This window comes from Anoplopoma fimbria, chromosome 15 (genome assembly GCF_027596085.1).
Source record: "Anoplopoma fimbria isolate UVic2021 breed Golden Eagle Sablefish chromosome 15, Afim_UVic_2022, whole genome shotgun sequence".
NCBI classification, from domain to species: Eukaryota; Metazoa; Chordata; class Actinopteri; order Perciformes; family Anoplopomatidae; genus Anoplopoma; species Anoplopoma fimbria.
Window position 1 is genome coordinate 5,369,815 of NC_072463.1, and position 19,890 is coordinate 5,389,704.

The window sequence follows — 19,890 nt, forward strand, 5'->3', positions numbered from 1 at the left end:
TTAATTTTTAAAAGCCTTTAATGTAATAACTTTTTGTAATTGTATTGATCTATTTTATTTACCTTTTTTTTTATACACCTTCTCATTCAACTACTTGAATAATATAAAATATAAAACTGGTTTGTTGAGCATTTGTTTGTTTATCACATAATTCCATATGTGTTCCTTGATAGTTTGGATGTCTTCAATATTAATCTACAATGTAGAAAAAAATAAAAATAAAAATAAAAATAAAGAAAAACCATTGAATGAGAAGGTGTGTCCAAACTTTTGACTGGTACTGTATATATATATATATAAAATAAAATAAAAAAAAAATAAAAATAAAGAAAAACCATTGAATGAGAAGGTGTGTCCAAACTTTTGACTGGTACTGTATATATATATAAAATAAAAAAATATATAAAATAAAAATAAAGAAAAACCATTGAATGAGAATATAAAATAAAAATGTCCAAACTTTTGACTGGTACTGTATATAAATAAACATATTTAAATAACACAAATGACAATTTACTTTGTCATAATATTGTTGTAATCTTAATTAAAAAAAAAATTAAAAAAATGAAGATTACATTCTGTTATATTTTTCCTGGGGCTGTAAAAAAAAAACTACAATCCCATGATTCCTTTCGCTGTGTACCTTTCACCCCTGCTACGCTCTGCAGCCCTTTCTGCTTTGACATCAGCTGTTCTGCCTCCAGAGCAGTGGCGTCCTGCTGGAGGAGACAGAAAGGCGCACGTCCGTGCTGTGATGGTGCTTTTACTCATTGTCGCGGGGCTCGGGGTGGTGACGCTGCTGGTGATTTTATTTGCACCACACATAAGGTAAGCACTTCATTTCATCCTCACATAAATCCAGTATGGACCACTTGGTTGACAGGGCATCACATTGCACTGATGTAATCATTATGATGAGGAGTCATTTACATTGTATAAAATACTGATTGTCATTTTGAAGGGTTTTATGTGTTATTCCCACACGACGTTGACTGATATTTCAAGCAGAAAATCAATGAGCACAGAATGATGGAGCTGTAGGAGGGTTTTTTTTTTTTTGCACACAGAGATGAAGCAGGAGTCCATCTGGGCCTATCAGGAGGCTGAGCGTAGGAGGAGTTATATCTGTATGCACTACTCCAACAGAGTGATTGGCTATGGGGCGGCCCTGCTCAGTGGCGTGGGTCGTGTGACTTCACTGTTTCATTTTCCAAGTTTTTTTCCTTTTTTTCTGTTAATAATTAAGCCAAACAGTCCATATGTCCAATCCTAATGAGGACATAAATTGAAATGACTGCTACTAGTCATGCAAATGGAGTGTCTGTGTCTGCTGTGATTAAAATGTCCCTAATGTTCATCAGTGGTCATTGTGTGTTAACAGGAAATATGCAGCAGGAGGAGTGTGCAGGTCCCCAGTTAGTCTGGATGGGAAGACAGTCCTCATCACTGGGGCCAACACTGGGATCGGGAAGGAGACCGCCCTGGACCTGGCAGTGCGAGGTGACTTTTTGGTTTTACATTCAAACACACAGTACACACAGCGACTCTTTAAAACCATAATCTACCCCTGACAATAAGAGAACACAGTAGTCTCTGTAGGGATACGCAATAAGATAGAAATCAGTATGTTGCAGGAGTATTTTAAATCCCATATCCTAAAACATGACTATATATATATTAGGATATGGGAAATACATGCAAACCTTTTCTTTTCTTTATTAATATACACTTTGACACTTTAATTGTATACTTGTTTAAACATACTCTTATTTGTTACCATATTTTATTGGACATTTTCATATTTCTATTTTTAAATGATGGCTACTGTTTCGTGTTACGCATCAATAGATGACCTGGCCAAATTCCTCGTATGTGTAACGTACTTGGCAAACAGATGTTCAGTTCAATGAACTTTGTCCCACTTATTCATCACATTTCTCTCATTTTAAATCACAATTGGCTCGAGAAAAAACTAATTTGTGCAACAGAATAAAATGATGTCATTATATTATCACATCTTCACAACACAATTAATGATGATACTTCATTTTTGCCCAGCTCTAATCTCTCGGCTGTGGGCATTTTGACAAAACACAGCAGGAAAAGCAGAGTTGTAAGTTAAAAAAAATGAACTATGGCTGAATACCATTTTAGCTGCTTCAGTTTGAGGGTCGTGGTATTGTGCATGCTGTCTCAGTGTCACGACTTACAGGGAAACTTGAATAGAACAGAGACATCATTATTGTTTTTAGTAACAGCTGTGAGTTTCCTACTATGACTAGTCAAAATGTCTGCTGTGAAAGAGTTTAAATGGATCTTACTAAAGGTGTTTTATTTGTTTACGTCACATTAAACATTTATTGCCTTTGTCATTTAGAGATGATGCTTGGCGATCAGCTTATGGTGTTGGTGACCTTTTAATATTTTTGCCTTCATTTTGGTTTAAATAACCTGTGAAGATGTTTTGTAAAATATAAAGTGTCATTTCATTTTTTAAATAAGAAGTGTCTTTTAAAGCTTTAATTTTTAAAAATTATTATAACATTAGAAGTTTAAAGGAGATTTAGAACAGCTCAACAATGTCAACCAAAGATCTTAACCCTCAATGCAAATATTGTAGTTTAATGATCTTTGGTTGACCTTTCCATGTCATTACGGTTATGCTTGGCTTGAGGAGTAACGTAAGATGTGGGTTAACTTATCCTGCGTCACTGAGCAACAATCTTAAACCAGAGACCTCCTTTAATTAACGGCTTCACGCAGCAAAAAAGCCAACAGAAGCTCCCTCTCTCCTCTCTTCTTCTATGAATTAATGCTTCAGTTTTGTCCATAGTTTAGCGTCTGTTTATTTTTTCACATGTCAGGGGCTCGGGTGATCATGGCGTGCCGAGATGTGGACAAAGGAGAGGAGGCCGCGGCCAGCATACGAGCTGCGCATCCCAAAGCTGAGGTGGAGGTTCGAGAGCTGGACCTGGCAGACACCTGCTCGATACGAGCCTTCGCTCAGAAGTTCCTAGGAGGTGAGCAAAGAGTCAGATTCTACCCACAGAGCCCGGATGTGTTGTTGTTTAACAGGGTTTGTTGTTGTTGTTGTTGTTATGTTCTCTTCTTCAGAGGTCAACAATCTTCATATCCTCATCAACAACGCCGGCGTGATGATGTGCCCCTACACGAAAACAATCGACGGCTTTGAGATGCATATTGGAGTCAATCACTTGGGTGAGACTACGCTGAAATTTACTGAAATCAATTAATAAATCAAACCTCCAACTGGATGGAAAATGTGATGGATTAATTGATGATTCATTAATTGGATCAGATTTTTTTTTTGTGCACAATTTAATCAGCCTAAACAATCCAAAAATGAAATTTTATTTACTTTAAATGCAAAAGCATACTGTAAAAAAGATTGGAACATAATAGTTATTCACCTGTAGTTTTTGATAAAAATATCAAATGCATAATTTGGGGTTTCATTTTTACTTAATCTGCTTTTCGATCCTAACATAGTCTTTTTAGTGGTGAATAAAATGTGTTTAATTATATTATTGTCTAAAATCATTAAGGCAAGTTAACCTAAACCTAGTATTTATGTAAGAAATAATAATAATAATAATAATAATAAAACTAGTAATAATAATTATAATAAAAATAGTAATAATAATAATAATAATAACATCATGATGTATTCACTCACATTTGTATCCATCTGTAAAATTTAATTTTAGCTGTGTCAGATTAAATAAGTTGAAGTAGGTTTAAACTCCATTAATTCTTGACAGGATCTGAATGTGAAAGCTGTAGTTTTTTTATGTTCAGGTTAATAAAAGAACAGACTGTGTGAGTTCAGCACTGACTGTTTGCATTTCTTACTTCCGGCAGGGCACTTCCTGTTGACGTCCCTCCTGATCGGGCTGCTGAAGCGCAGTGCGCCGGCCCGGATCGTGGTGGTCTCGTCTCTCGCTCACAATTTCGGCTGGATCCGTTTCCATGACCTTCAGAGCCAGGGAAGCTACAACAGCGGATTAGCGTACTGCCAAAGCAAACTGGCAAATGTGCTCTTTGCCAGAGAGTTGGCGCGTAGACTCAAAGGTACACAAACACCAAACACACAACACCTGGGAGAACAGACAGGTGAGCTGCTCCGCTCTGGCAAACAGAGTAGTAAGAGAGAGGCTTAGTGATTAGAAAAGGAGACAAACAACTCGTCCTAAACTGTTTTTTTGGGGCAATGTTGGTGTTTCAAGACCACATAGTGCACTAATGTTATTTAAAAAAATCCATTACATTTGCTCAGTATTACATTTTTTCTAAACACACACAGATAGTGTGTCCTCAACTTTCTGCATTTTGTAATTAGAAGTATTTTTTAGATACAGGAGATAGTACTATTTTATATTCCATAGAAGATTAAATCATTTTGCCTAAGTAGCAGTGTTTTTGTAATTATCAGACTGATACCGCTTATCATAAAGTGATAAAAAGGAAAGGACAGACATGTACAAAATGTATGGAAACTAGTGGAACATTGTTTAATTTTATGTGGCAATGAAGGAAGATTAAAACATTCTGGAAAGAGGTAAAGAGTTATACAGGATTATTTCAAAACAAATCTTACTTACCCTGTGGGTATTTCTGTTGGAATTATGTCCATATAATTATACATAATTATAGTAAAACTTAATTATAAAACTAAGCTCAAAACTTACGCCCAAAAAATGTCTTTCACTGTTATGGATAAGATTCACAGAACAAACAATACTAAATGGACAAAAATCTATTCACTATGTTAAGGATTAAGATTTAATAAATTATCAACTGATTCCTTTTATGAGCTTCTAGAATTTTTACATCATAATACTTTTAAATTAAGCATCTATTGCAATTAATAAACTCTATTTTGTAAAGATTACCATTTATTAAAACAGAAGGAGCATTCCTATTTTGGATTTTTTTTGGTGTCCTTTTTTTTCCATGTCAAAACAACAATTTTATGTTGTGTTGTATGAATTTTAAAGTCTGTATTTAATTAAAAAATATATATATTGTGGGAATGAAAAAGAAAAGATGTCTCACACGGTGATGTTTGTTTGTTGTCCTCCCAGGTACCGATGTGACGGTGAACTCGGTCCACCCGGGGACGGTGAACTCAGACCTGACCAGACACTCGACTCTCATGACCATATTTTTCACCGTCTTCTCCACGTTCCTAAAAACACCAAGGGAAGGAGCGCAGACCAGCGTCTACTGCGCTGTGGCCGACGAGCTGCACTCAATCTCTGGGAAACACTTCAGGTATGTGACAAGTTAATTACGTTTATTACGTTCCCTTCAAAAGACCCTGGGATCTGAAATTGGCTCAGGAAACAAATTTGCCCATTTATTATTCTCACAGGAAATCATTAACCTTTTTTTTTTTTTTTTTTTAACTGGGCCATGAGATATTAAATCGTGCAACTCGCAGGTTGAAGCCATGTGGTAACCTATCTCAACTTCTTTATTAATGTTTTGCTCCCCAGTGTCTTATTAAAAGAATTCTACACAACCCACAAGCTTTACTGTCACTATGAGGAAGCTGCCTGCTTCAAAACTTGCCTACAAAATGGTTTTCCTATAAGACAGTTTGTAATTTCTTTTATATAATTTATTAATGTACTATTACTCTTGAATTTGAGGGGAAGGGAAAGGAATGCCACTGCTGGTATTATTTACATTGATATAGAGACAGACATGTAAGATGTGAGCGGTATTTCAGAGGTCTGAAGACAATCTCTACTAAATTCAGCAGGTATAATGTTTACCTTCTTAGTTTAGCATGTTGGCTAACACTTGCTAGTGAGCACCAAATGCAAATGACAGCTGAGGCTGAGGGGAATGTTAGATTTACAGGTACCGGTAATTGTTTATAAACCAATAGAATTTGACAAAGTAAAATGTTGACCTGATGATGCATGAGGATATGATATTGGATCAGTGTGTAGGATTTAGGGGGATTTATTGGCAGAAATACACAATAATATCAATAACTATGTTTTCATTAGCGCATAATGACCTGTATCTAAGAATTGTTGTGTTCTCGTCAGCTTAGAAAGAGCCTCTACACGTAGTCTGCATTGCTGCACCACTATGTTTCTACAGTAGCCAAGAATGGACAAACCAAATTCTGGCTCCAGCGAGAACCTTTTTAATGTTTTTATATTACCTGAGGGCCACCGTAGTTCTCAGACACACTTGCAAAGGGAGGCTCCCTTTGCAAGTGTGTCTGAGAAGATGCCACTAAATCCTAGACACTGCTTCTTTAAGAGATCAACGGAGTGATTCAAATTCATCCCGAGGTGGAAAGCATGTCTGCAGCAAATTTCATGGCAATCCATTTAATAGCTGCTGCGAGACATTTCAATCTCAACCACAAATGTTAACATGACTTTGAGGAAAGTCAGAAGATCACCAACGTCACAAGGAGCATGTTTATCTTTACCAAACGGCAATCCACCCAACAGCTGTTGAAATATTTCAGCCTGGGCCAAAGTGGTAGACAGACCGACAGAAGCACATTCACATCCTGAGATAAACGCCATTAAACTTTCATGGTTGGTTGGTAAACTTAAATGACTTTGGGAGATTACGCTATGGAACAAGAGCCAATGAAAATAGACTTTTTTTACTGAGTGAAATGACCCAAAAGTATCTAAGTGGCAGCCACGATGAGAGGCAGGAAAGGTCAATGCTTCCTTTCTTATCTCCTTTAGCATAGGGTTCACTGGACCAACCATTATGAAAGGAAAGAAGATGCCGTCCCACAATTCCTTGCGTCAGCTCCATTTAAAAGGGACAAACATCCGCCATTGCATAATTACAGAGGCCAGTGTAACTGCAGTTGGATTTCCTTTTGAATAAGCCCTTTTTCACAGAAGCCCTTTTGACATGATTATAGTATACAAGCATTAATTACACCTGTGATTTCCCTGCAATGACATGTTAAAATGGCTGCAATGAAAAGAGCCTTCATTGTGAGTCGCCACAGATGAAAGAGAAGATTCAGTTTGTTTAATTTACTGGAAATGGTACTAAAGAAAAAAAAAAAAAAGACCGATAAGTTCCTTGTGACTTTGGGTTTAGCCCTTTCCCAACACACAAAATAGTTTTGATGCTTAACAATATCATGCTCAAGGTCAAAGAGAATTGAGATCACTGCACCCAGAGTGATGACTCACAGCGTCATTAGCCGTTATGTAATAATAATAATAATAATAACCCCCCCCTCCTTTCATTTCAGCGACTGCGCCCCTGCCTTCGTAGCCCCACAGGGAAGAAGTGAGGAGACGGCGCGGAGACTGTGGGACGTCAGCTGTGAGCTTCTAGGTATCGAGTGGGACGGATTCAACTTTTAAACCACCACCTATCTCAGTTCTCAAAGGAGTCCTTAGTCTTTCTTTGATCATTCATTTCATTATAGTTTGATGTTCTGTACTTTGAGCGTTTCTTACCTAATAAGCAGTCAGGTAATACTGTAAGAGGTACTATAAGGTGAAGTTGCTTTTTTGTGTAATAATGCAGTAATTACATTATAATAACTTGAGTATTTGGTGCTCCTCAAACCAAATCAACGCCACTGTTTTATCATGTTACCACAAATAACTTTTTTGGACTCTATATTTTTGTGACACAATGTGAATACAGTGTAGGCAAAAAAGCAACTTGATGTATTGTAATGCTGTAGGAAAACTGTGAAGGGTCAAGCCAGGGTAAATGACCAGCATCTTTATCGAATATATCGCGTTCTTTTGATTCCTCCAGAATTTGCAGTTAAATTGCTTGACTTTTGTGACAGCATTTATAAAACCATTGCAGGGGTTCTTATAGTATTTCCAGGTCGATAAAGAAAATTAGTAAACTATCGAATATCAGCGTCAGTCTGAGCCACGATTACTGCTTGAATTGCATAAATGTATTTTGTGATAATTGTAGTCTATATAGGAGGTTTTTCTATATTAACCAATCCGACTTAGAATCATGTCATTGCAATACTTGCAAAATTTTTCCCATTTGCATTGCCAAAAATTGCACATTCCTAGAGGAACTACAGTTTTACATTTTTAAGGATCTCCCTAGTCATGTTTCCTTCTCAGCATTCACATGCAAGGTTGCCAAGAGTTTACATTCTGTGTTTTATACAAGTGAAACATGCCTTTTACTACACTTACATTCATGTTAAGAGTTGAATGTTTACATTTGATGTAAATAAACGAAGATATTACTATAAGGGTGCTTGTGTCAGTCCTTTTAAATTCTAGTTCGAGATCAACAGAATGCCATCAGTAAAGAATGAAATGGATTAGTAGACGAAAAAAAGAGAAATGGTTCATCTCAAGCCGTGAAATGTGGATGAAGTTGAATTATTGAACTAAACAAATGAGTCAGATTATATCACAGTTTTACTCTGGAGGGAAAAGTTTGACATTTTGGGAAATGCGCTTATTTATTATCTTGCGCAGACTAAGAAAAATTACCAAAAAATTACACTCACAAACTAATGCCATGTAAATGAATAACTGTATGTCAAACTTTTCCTTTCATTTCAAGAAACTTTGCAGCAATAGGCTCAATAATCAATATTATTGTACATTGTTTTTATTATTTAATTTCATTTTACAGGGGATGGAGAAATCAATTACATTTCATAATCATTAGTCCCTGCATCCTGAAAGCTGAGACTGTTTTACATATTTTACAAATCTTTTTTTCCCAAAAAAAGGTTTATTTTTGTTAAACTCACTAAGTATAAAGTGCGGCAGTGATGAGACAACAGTCCAAGTTAAGGAGGATTAGAGTGCAAGAATGTCAACACTGGCTTCTTTTCATCTCTTGCTGATCAACACTTAACAGGAAGATCCGTCAGACTCAGTTCTCAGACTAGTGCAGCAGAGACAAAGGGACAAACACAGTCTCTGCTCTAAATAAAGACAAACTTGAAAAGGCAGCTTCAGCAACACAGGTGATTGTCACGTAAATTAACTAAATCATGTTTTGTGGTGACAATGCATTAGCACTGTTATCTTGGTTTGGTCAGGGTGTATCTTAGTGAGCAAAATATGCAAAAACTAAATTAAACATCAAAAAGAAAAATATGGCAAAAGTAAAGTCCCTTTTTAAACATTATTTGACTGATTATCTTTGTAAGTTAATCATTGTGGATTTCTTTAATTTAGACAGAGTCTCCCACGAGAAAAACCACACTGCAGGAGACACAAGATGAGACATAACAACTAGACATCCAGAGACGAAACTTATGAGTTGATATTCTGGAAAACAACATTAAAAGTGGTTCCCTTTCTGTTTCCAACCTCAAACTTTTACTTTCTTGTTAATTTCTCAACATCATATTTAATGCCCTAAAACACATCAAATTCTGTTTGATATTAATTTCCCTTACCAAAAGGGAATATACGCTGAAAGCTGGCCTTAAAATGTGCTGTGCATTATCAAGTGAAACAGCTAAACAGCTTCATCAGGATTACAAAAACAAGATACTTCATTTCTTCAGTTTTTATCAAGACATGTACCGTTCTTGGCGGAGGACATCTAATTTAATTTCTGTCTAAATTCACACTCTTAAACAGTAAGGACATATAAATAAAAGAAAAAAAACATTTATCACAGGCCCTCCAGTCAGTAATGTATATTTTCCCTTTTGGCTGAGGTAGGAGATTAATCTTCAAACTTGACAAATACTGAGTTGTGGAGAAGTTTATATTGTCTAAGAACGACTGTATCGGTTAACATTGCAGTTTGCAATAGTTGTCGTCACTCTGTTCCAGTAACATTGTCCCATCTTTTGAAAAGTTTACAGCAAAATATTCCAAGAATGTCAGTAAAGCACGGTGGTGATTTGTCAGTTTGACTGACAGGAAGGCTGCCAATCATTAAGAGAAATTGATCACCAGGGTTTCCAGATGTTTCCACTGAAATAGAAAGTGTTCCTCTATTTTCCCCCCATTGAAAGCTTCTTGTCTGTGTCACTTCTGATAATGCATTACTACACCTAAAAGCTAAGTCACATGTTCATGGAGTTCACCGGTACAAAACTGCAGCAGGATGAGAATTTAAATTCCTTGAGGTTTGCAAAACGTAATTATAACAAAAAATAGCTCCTCAGCACACACTGAGCGTAAAGTGTGTGAATCATATTAATCTGCAGCTGCAGACCACAAAACATGTAATATGTGCAACAGCTTCTCTCCTGTTACACTTGCAGTCATATCTATCTGAAAGTTTACATATACTCCACCTCCCCAGGCTTTTCTATAACTGTGTAACATTAGAAACCCTGGATCCTCTTATTTGGGGCTCGTTTGTTTTCAAGTGCTGTTCGTGTACTCCCTCGTTATGCCGTTACCTGGCATTGGGTCGGCCCTGCCGCTGCTGAGATGACTTGCTGTGGTGTTCAGACAGCCACTGGCCACAGATGTTTTGCATCACGGAGTCCTGCGCTCCCTCTGCGGCCTGGAGGACGTCCCGGACCAACGGGCCCGCTCGGCTGGGCTCCAGCTTCACTGCCAGCAGGTACGCCGGTCTCAGTTTACTGCATAGCAGGTAGGCTTTGATCTGCAGACAGATGTGAGGAGAGTTAGACCATCACGTTTTTTTTTTCATTTATACAACTATCTAAACATCTATGAACACGGATTTCAAGAAGTGAAGAGAATCTTTTTTGCTGGTTTGACCTTCTTGGGCAGGTAATTCTAGTGCGTGGGTGTTAATGCCTATATATGCCTAGACAGCCGGTGGACTACCTAGGATACACTGAGCTCCTCTCTCCTCTTCTCTCACTCCCTCTTTATGTATTAATCTCCTATTTATGCACATTACTGATTTTGCTTCTTCCCCTTGTGCTTTCTCACCTCGCAGGTTCCCAGGAATCGGGGTTATATTTGGACTGTCATCGTGCCACCTGCTGAGGCCCTGCTGACACCCACTACTACTTCCACTACCACTATCATTATTAGTCACATTACTATTATTATTGCCTGTACTATTACGCTTATTGACTTGCTTGTACCCTGGAGTCTTTGTGCTTTCTCGCTTCGCAGGCTTCTATAAATCGTGGCTGTACCTGGACCGTGGTCGTGCATCCTGCTACGGCCCTGCTGACACCGACTGCTACCACCATTATTATTACTAGTCACATTACTATTACTATTACCTGTACCATTAAGCATTTTAGCTTTACTTCCACCCTGAAGCCCTTTTCGCTTTCTCGCTCTGCAGGTTTCCACGAATCGTTGTGGTACCTGGACCGTAGTCGTGCCTCCTGCTGTGAGCCGACTGACACCCACTGCTACTTCGATTATTATTATTAATCACATTACTATCCCTATTTTCATAATTATAATTCTACTATAATGATTGCTGCTGTTATTATAAGTAGTCTTATTATATGAATCATTTATGTCATATACATTGAATGTGTTGTATCTCTGTTATGCTGTTCATTCTGTACACATGACATCTATTGCATTCTGTCCATCCTGGGAGAAGGATCCCTCCTCTGTCGTTCTCCCATAGGTTTCTTCCTTTTTTCTCCCTGTTAAAGGGGTTTTTAGGGGAGTTTTTCCTGTGCCGATGTGAGGGAAGGACAGAGGATGTCGCATGTGCACAGATTGTAAAGCCCTCTGAGGCAAATTTGTAATTTGTGATTCTGGGCTATACAAAATAAACTGAATTGAATTGAATTAATAAGTTTATGGGAAATAAGGAGGAAAGACTTTCACAAGACTACCAAAGTGACTCATGTGATTTCTATATTTATTTAAAAAAACAGGCTCAGGCAAGAAAAACAAAGACAGTGTCAAACAGAGAGTAATAACATGTTATACAGTACCTTGGTCTCTGTGCTCTTAGTCTCCAGAATGAGACTTTCCAGCTCCTTGGCCTAAAATCAGACAAATGACAGCGAAAGTCTTCATGACCAATGTGCTGGAAAACGCCTGCAAGCACTTAGCACTTAGGAAATAAACACACAAAGCAGACATCATGGAGCCAAGTCACGGTCACGATTAGTTATCATAGTAGACTCAGTGTCTCATCTTTTTCTGAACTCACATCAGCTGGTCCCTTATCTGCGATGGAGACACAGTTGAGGATGAGGGCGTCGCAGTCGTTTTTGGTGGCGGTGCCCGATTCACCGACACATTTGAGCAGCTGCCGTACGGCTCCGTACTGCCTCTGGCGGACGAGCCGTTGGCCGGCCCGCACGTAGACCGCCTGGGCCTCCAGCTGGAAGTCCTGAGGCGAGAAAGAGAGGATGAACACTTTTCAAACAACATTTAAATAGAAAATCACTCACCAGTAAACATATGTTCATGTTAAATCTTGTGTCCGAATTTTCTTTTTCCTTTGTTAGTTTCTGAGACAATCAGTTAATGAAAGCTGACTCTTAATGGATCAATCCTGAGATAAAGACCCTCCTCAAGGAGAAGAAGAGGGTCTTTAGATCAGGAAACAAGGAGGAGCTGAGGACTGTGCAGAGGGAGCTGAGGAGGAAGATAAGGGAAGGGAAAAATGTCTACAGGACGAAGATGGAGGATCAGCTGCAGCAGAACAACATCAGCGGAGTCTGGAAGAGCCTCAAGGCCATGTCTGGCCACAAGGGGCCCAACCAACAGCCTGTGGGGGACCAACAGTGGGTGAATGATCTGAACTCATTCTTTAACAGATTTGATCAGCCAACCACCCCTCCCCCCACCCAGACCTCCCTGCCGCTGCAGCCCCCATCGTCTGCACCCCCTGTGGATTACCCCCTCTTCTTCCTCCTCCTCCACCCCCTTTTCCACAACACTCGGCTCCCCTCCACACTCCTCAAACACTGCACACCTCCAACACCCCACCCCCACCCCCACTCCCACTCCAACAACCTACAGCACACAGCCCCCTTCCCCCAACTTGTCCCTCTCAATTAACCAGGTGAGAAAAGAACTGAAGAGAATAAAGGTGAGAAAAGCCACGGGTCCGGACGGCATCAGCTCAAGGCTCCTCAGATCCTGCGCAGACCAGCTGTGCAGGATAGTGGAGCACATCTTTAACTTGAGCTTGAAGCTGGGGAGGGTACCACAGCTATGGAAGACGTCCTGCGTGGTACCAGTCCCAAAGACCCGGGGGCCAAGGACTTCAGCAGCTTCAGGCCGGTGGCTTTAACATCCCACCTGATGAAGACCCTGGAGCGGCTGGTCCTTGTGCACCTCCGCCCCTGGTGATCTCATCTTTGGACCCTCTTCAGTTCGCCTACCAATCTGGCATCGGGGTGGATGACGCTGTCATCTACCTGCTACAAAGATGCCTTTCTCACCTGGAAAAGGCTGGAAGCACTGTGAGAGTCATGTTCTTCGACTTCTCCAGTGCCTTCAACACCATCCAGCCTTTGCTTCTGAGGGACAAGCTGGAGCAGACCGGGTGGACCACCACCTCACTGCGTGGATACTGGACTACCTCACCAACCGTCCACAGTATGTGAGGTTAAGGGAGTGTGAGTCAGATCGGGTGTCCTGCAGCACGGGGGCCCCACAAGGAACCGTTCTGGCTCCATTCCTCTTCTCCATCTACACATCGGACTTCAAATATAACTCTGCTACCTGCCACCTGCAAAAGTTCTCTGATGACTCTGCAATCGTCGGCCTCATCTCCGCCGGCGATGAGAGGGAATACAGAGAACTGAACCAGGACTTCATAGGATGGTGCCGGCGGAACCGCCTCCAGATCAACTCTGGTAAAACCAAAGAGCTGGTGGTGGACTTCCGCCGGGGTAAACACTGTCCTCCAGAACCAGTGAACATCCAGGGACAGGACATTGAGATTGTGCAATCTTATAAGTACCTGGGTGTTCACTTGAACAATAAACTGGACTGGACTAATCACTCAAATGCACTGTATAAAAAGGGTCAGAGCAGACTCTATCTGCTGAGGAGACTGAGGTCCTTTGGAGTGCAGGGAGCACTCCTGAGGACCTTTTTCAACTCTGTGGTGGCATCAGCCATTTTTTATGCAGTGGTCTGCTGGAGCAGCAGCATCTCAGCAGCCGACAAGAAGAGACTGAACAAGCTTGTCAGGAAGGCCAGCAGTGTGCTGGGGTGTCCACTGGATACGGTGGAGGTGGTGGGAGACAGGAGGGTGATGGCCAAGCTGTCATCCCTGATGAACAACACCTCTCACCCCATGCAGGACACCCTGGCAGCTCTGTGCAGCTCCTCCAGCCACCGGCTGCTTCACCCCGGTGTGTGAAGGAGAGGTACCGCAGGTCCTTCCTTCCTGCTGCTGTCAGGCTGCACAACCAGCTCTGCTCCCAGCAGACCACATGACAATAAAAACACTGTGCAATAATAGTTAAAATAGTTTTTTTCTGTCTGTAAATATTATATTTCAGTTATTGTGTTTTTCTACTGTTTTTATTGCTTATTTATAATACTTGTTTTTTTATTTTTATTTTTTATTTTTCATTTTTTATTTTTATCTTGTCTTTCTTTACTATGTCTCTTGTGTGCACTTTAACTCTATGCTGCTGTAAGCCTGCAAATTTCCCCGCTGCGGGACTAATAAAGGATTATTTTATTTTATCTTATCTTAATGTCCGAAACCAAGATTATAAAATAAATTAATTTAATCTGCCATTACTGATGGGCAAGGGGATACGTTTTTGATGTTTTTTTGTTTGTTGGTCAAATGTTCTGAATGATTTTAGCAAACAGTTGTGGGAACATTTGTCACCAGTACAACTACAGTATAAAGGACATATGACACAAACTTGACATGTTGGCAGAGCTTTTTCTTAAACTTTAAATGAGAGCAAATACTTGGAAAAGATCCCCTCACACATAACATACCTGTATGACTCTATATGCAATGCCAAAACCCTCTTCTATGTTTTTTCCTCCAAGCATCACCTGCAATGACACAAATGAAAGATATATTACTGATTTTATGATGAATGCTTGACAGAGTGTTCTTATATCTATAATGTACATGAAACACAGAAAACAATCAGGCCTTCAATATTTGAAATTATTTACACTTTTTCTAAATGAGTTCAACTTAAACATATTTAACAATGTGTATGTTTATATAAACCATCCTTCCATTCATTTTGCAAATGCTTTTGTTCAAAGAGACTGAAAATAAGTTTATTCAAAGACTTTGTGCACAAGAGCTAAATATCATCCAAAACTGGGAGTTGACACCGTTTAAACAAATATCTAATAGTGACTTGATATATGTATTTTTTCTTTTCACATAACCCAGATCTCTGATCCAGGGTTTTAACGCATGAACAAAGTCAGCAGTAAGGTATTGTGCCATTTTAACATACTTAAACTTTCTGGGATAATCACAACTGGAACCTCACCTTGCAGGCAACCTCAACTTTCATGGGGCTTCCTCCAAACAGTGTAGGTGGTGAGCTGGATCCAGGGGACTTGGGGGAAGGTGTGCTGGTCTTTGGAGCCTTCGAGGAGGCCGCGGTCTCACAGCGGTGGAGGAAACGAGTCACCTCCAGCTGAAGCTCAATTGTGTTCATATGCCTGACATAAAAATAAGGAAGGAGAGGTCCATACTTTTAAAAAAAAGTATATTTGACAGATAGCAAACATGTGTGAATCAAAAGTGGTAATAATAACATTACAATTTAAACTTATATAAAATAAAAAAGAGGCAAACGTGTTGATATATTTGCATCAAGAAAATTGAAATAAAGATGTATTGAATAACCTGGACACATCACTGGCCGACATCATCTTCCTGAATGAGTTGACCTGAGATTTTCTCCTTCCAGCTCCCCGACCCTGCTGCTCCTGCAGGTACGTCCTCAGGTGCTCTTTGGCTCTGACCAACCAGCGCTGTACAAGTTCAAGGATACGTTTAAGGTCAAGGGCAGGGTCGACTTTCTCATGGGAGCAGGGACACTTTTAAAAAGGTTTTTCAAACTTCAAATTAACAGACATAAAAATATATGTACCTGCTGTTCTCCCAGTTGTAGGTATGAACTGGCTCCATGAGTGAAGAATCTGATACAGGTCATGGCCGCCCGCACTTGATCCTGTTCAGGTAAACATTTCACATATTACAAAAAGTATTATTTAATTATTGGTAATAAATCTAACATCAACACAACATCATTTTCCAATGTACAATTCTAAACTTAAATGAAATATAAATTCTTTTTTTTTTGGCATTTTTGACCTTTAATAGATGGACGGTTAAGAGGGATCACAAGAATAATCTCACAAAACTGTATATTTATCAAACTTTTCTCTCATCTTTACTTGTCACTGGAAGAAATTGTAGTTTTAACACATTAGAACTCAAACATTGCTTGGTATGAAGTGATCACAAGAAGAAAAAAAAAGTTGGGAACTGCTGGTTTAAACTATAATCATAATTATATGGAACTATTCTTAGGCCAACAGTCCCTTTTGGGACATTCATACTGTAATTTAAAGACCTGTCTGGTGCTAAGATACAGAGCGTGGACCTTTCCAGCAGGAAAATGAACGCTCTTTCTTCTTCTTTTCTAAAATCTAAAAAGCGTATAAAAACTCAAGAGATAAAAACACATTAAAGACTCTAACCATCATGAACTGCTGGAGCTGGTAGAGAGTGTTGAAGTATCGTCGCCGCTGCAGGAACTGGCAGGAGGCGATGAGGTAACGGCTCCATGTTTCCAGGCCAGGGTCAAGTTTTTCCAGTATGCCCTGCAGCATGCCCAGACGCCCCCGCTCCAGACTGGGCTGCAACACACCCTCTAGAAAAACCTCGTCTGGGCACTCCTGAGTCACGAGAAAGCCAGAATACACGCCTCAAACTTATGTTATATTTTTTACAAAAAGAAGATGCCGTCATACTCTGTGCTCAGTTTACTCAATATCTGTAATCTAGTGACACACTTGGTAAACTGCTGATTGTTCAACCTTTGTATTGTCAGCTAGTTACTATGGTGCAAACAGGGTACTTAAGTGTCATTTTACTGCATGCATGTTAACTGGACACTGTTTGGGTAACCTGAACTTCAAAGCATGCCTGAATGCTCTTAACAACAACTACGCCTCACCTTGTTGAGCAGGTATGTCAGAGCCTCCGTCATGCAGTCATGACGCATGTAGAAGCTGATGAGTGCCATGTGGGTGCCGTATGTGTTCAGGTAGAAGAGACACTCCTGGTGGAGGTTTCCTCTCTGCGTCTGACCCTCTGGTCGATCCACAGGGCCGGCTTCGCACAGGGCGTCCTCCAGCTCCCGCAGGGACGCCAAGATGTCCTCACCAAGAGACTGATGGAGACACACAGACAACACAAACGTCACACAAAAGGTCAAGGACTTATGTGCATATAAGCAAGTAATAAAAAAAAATATATATATATCACATGTAATTCATTCTAGTTTAATAACTAACCGTAGTTTTTGAAGATTACAGATATGCTGTTAACAAGGCTTGATCACTTGGAACTCTTTTGTAATCCTGTCTTTGTCTTTCTTTATGACTCAAGAGTTTGCACACAGAGGAGTGACTCCACCTCACTTCTACTGTGTTATTACAAAATATAATGGAGCAATATACACTAAGGGAGAAATTATAAAATATTTATTTTTTAAGAAAGATGTGAATTTCCTATTGCTGTGCATGAAAGATAAGTCCCTGTACATATTTATTCATTTTATACAAACATAATCTTTTTATTAGACAGATTTACCAAAGATTTCTGAACATTTTATAGTTGCTGTTATGTATTTGTGCTTCACTGTTACATTCTAAATTGTTTTAAAATGTAAGACACACTTTAGTATGAGCTGCTGATTCTATATTAGCACCTGGTGTCATTGTAAAAATCCCCACCTACTATTCCACTCTTGCCCCACTACTACAAGACAAGGAATATTTTTGAAGAAGGAAGTATTTGTAAAGCTTTCTTTGCAAAAGAATACGTTAATTTGTTTAAATATTAGTATTTGAGAATGATGGTGTGTGTCTTGCCAAATAGATGCAAGTTTAGAAATGTCTACCTTGTTTAGAGTGTAGCACTCACGCATGATACAGCCCAGTATATATGTATGTGTTATAATGGAGACCTCTGACATGCCTACCACTGCAGGCAGCAGAGTCGTGCTTGAATAAAGACACAGACTGCCACCATGACGTGTCTTCCTACCGTGGCCAGACCGGGTTGCACCGTAGTCTCCAGGTGCTGGACGACCTCCTGCAGCAGTAAGGGACCCAGGTTGAGCTGGTTTCGATCCACCGGAGCCTTCAGGCAGCGGGTAAACTTCTCCCTCGCACCTGCAAGGTTACCTGCCTTGAGAGATGCCATCCCCCAGGCCTGCCACACGCCGCCAGGGTCCAGGCCACTCTTGGTAGACACCTGGCATTAAAGCCAAAAATAAAAGTGTCAGTATGACCAGCCATTGAATTAAAGTTTCTGGGAGTAATGCATTTATCTAAATTAATCAATAAATTGGTTTTGTGGGTTAATAAGATGCTTAACTAACCCAATATTTTGCTATAGAGAGTTGGGTGTATGATTGAAGCGTGACGATGACTGTGAAATAAAAAATTAAACAAATAAACCACCAACTGCCTCACCTCCACTGCTAGCTGGTAGTGCTCTGCTTCCAACAGCTGGTTACGGAGACGCGTGACAGCGGAAGTCTCCAGAATGTCATCCAGAGACGGGATGTATTTGTAATTTGCCGTCACTAGAATCTTGAGCACGTCGACTTTGCTGATGTAACTGTGGAAACAGAGACCAAAATGAAATAAGAAAAAAAAATCCATTGTGCGTGAGATAGAGAAGAGGAAGACACTCAGACAAACAGAGTCCTGCTTCCATAGCTGATACAACGCATGAGATCACTATTCAAAAAGTGACACATCCAAAAATGATTTTAGTATCATTATGTTTAGAGTCTTAAGAAGTTATTTCAGCATAAGTCACTGGTCATTTCTTCAACTGTCCTAATTTGGTGAACCCGATTCATCTGGTGAGTTAAGACCAAACAAATAAAGCCTCATTTTTCAATATGCTTAGACAACGAATCATCGCCACAAGGAACTCTTTTCACAAAGGCACATAGTCAATGAAGCCATATCGAAAGATCATCCACCTCTGCAGCTCTACTGAGCTTTCTAAGCCTCCTTAGGCTCATTGATTTGCTTTTACGGCCAGAGGTTTTTAAGTTGAACATCAATTTTCGTCACGTGGCCAAAAATTCATATGTGATGATAATGCTGCTCTGTGTCCGCTGGATATGTAAGAACAGAGTTGTTTGCTAACGTGTTAGCTTTAACAACTTTGTCAATCTCTGAACCCATCGGCTATCAGTCTGATGAAGGATTAGCCTCTGGGGTAAAGGGGCTATGATTCATGTGGTCTCGTGAAACCAGCAGATATCTGGGCCGAAATGTCCTTTTCCATGTGCTGCTCATTGTTTACAGTTAGAAACTTGAGATGAGAAACTGGAGCTGGAGTTGAGAGAAGAAGCTAGAGCTAATTTTAAACCCCAACCATTCAGACTACAAACAGAAACAAGAACACTTTAGATGCCAAAATGTTGTCCCAATTGCAGAAAGATTAATTCTTGTTTTTAATCTTGTGTGTGTTAAGAGTTGGGGCTTTATTTTGTGCTCATTTAATGTCTAATCTAACTATTTTATTATTTCTCCTACCTGCCCAGGGACACCGGAAAATAGCAATTTGTTGAAACCCAGTACATTACAACTCCCCTTGTTTTGCATAAGCTTAATTTTCTTTGTTCATCGTCCCTGTTCAAATAAAGAAACAAACTAATTTCAAGTTTCATTATTAACAACTGTGATTTGCCTACTGTCACATGTCAAAATACCTTCTGTGGAAAAA

At 39.6% G+C, this 19,890-nt stretch overlaps 2 protein-coding genes across 3 annotated transcripts in view; one reads left to right on the forward strand and one right to left on the reverse strand.

The window, feature by feature from the left end:
• Positions 1-691: 691 nt before the first annotated feature.
• Positions 692-8,263, forward strand: rdh12 (retinol dehydrogenase 12). The gene is made up of 7 exons (XM_054614625.1): positions 692-828; positions 1,382-1,500; positions 2,865-3,020; positions 3,115-3,219; positions 3,883-4,092; positions 5,106-5,295; positions 7,277-8,263. The coding sequence occupies exons 1-7, from the start codon at positions 755-757 to the stop codon at positions 7,389-7,391; spliced, it is 969 nt and encodes a 322-aa protein (XP_054470600.1). The 5' UTR covers positions 692-754; the 3' UTR covers positions 7,392-8,263.
• Positions 8,264-8,625: 362 nt separating this feature from the next.
• The window catches only part of zfyve26 (zinc finger, FYVE domain containing 26), a 31,057-nt gene continuing 19,792 nt past the window's right edge, over positions 8,626-19,890 (reverse strand). For both annotated transcript variants that reach the window (XM_054614624.1, XM_054614623.1), the window contains exons 33-43: positions 18,618-18,765; positions 18,187-18,396; positions 17,093-17,308; positions 16,614-16,811; positions 16,001-16,081; positions 15,754-15,881; positions 15,392-15,566; positions 14,874-14,933; positions 12,103-12,285; positions 11,882-11,932; positions 8,626-10,605 (exon numbers count right to left, since the gene is read on the reverse strand). In XM_054614624.1, coding sequence (XP_054470599.1) covers positions 10,393-10,605; positions 11,882-11,932; positions 12,103-12,285; positions 14,874-14,933; positions 15,392-15,566; positions 15,754-15,881; positions 16,001-16,081; positions 16,614-16,811; positions 17,093-17,308; positions 18,187-18,396; positions 18,618-18,765 — 1,663 coding nt within the window. In that variant the 3' untranslated portion in view covers positions 8,626-10,392. The remainder of the gene's footprint in view (positions 10,606-11,881; positions 11,933-12,102; positions 12,286-14,873; positions 14,934-15,391; positions 15,567-15,753; positions 15,882-16,000; positions 16,082-16,613; positions 16,812-17,092; positions 17,309-18,186; positions 18,397-18,617; positions 18,766-19,890) is intronic.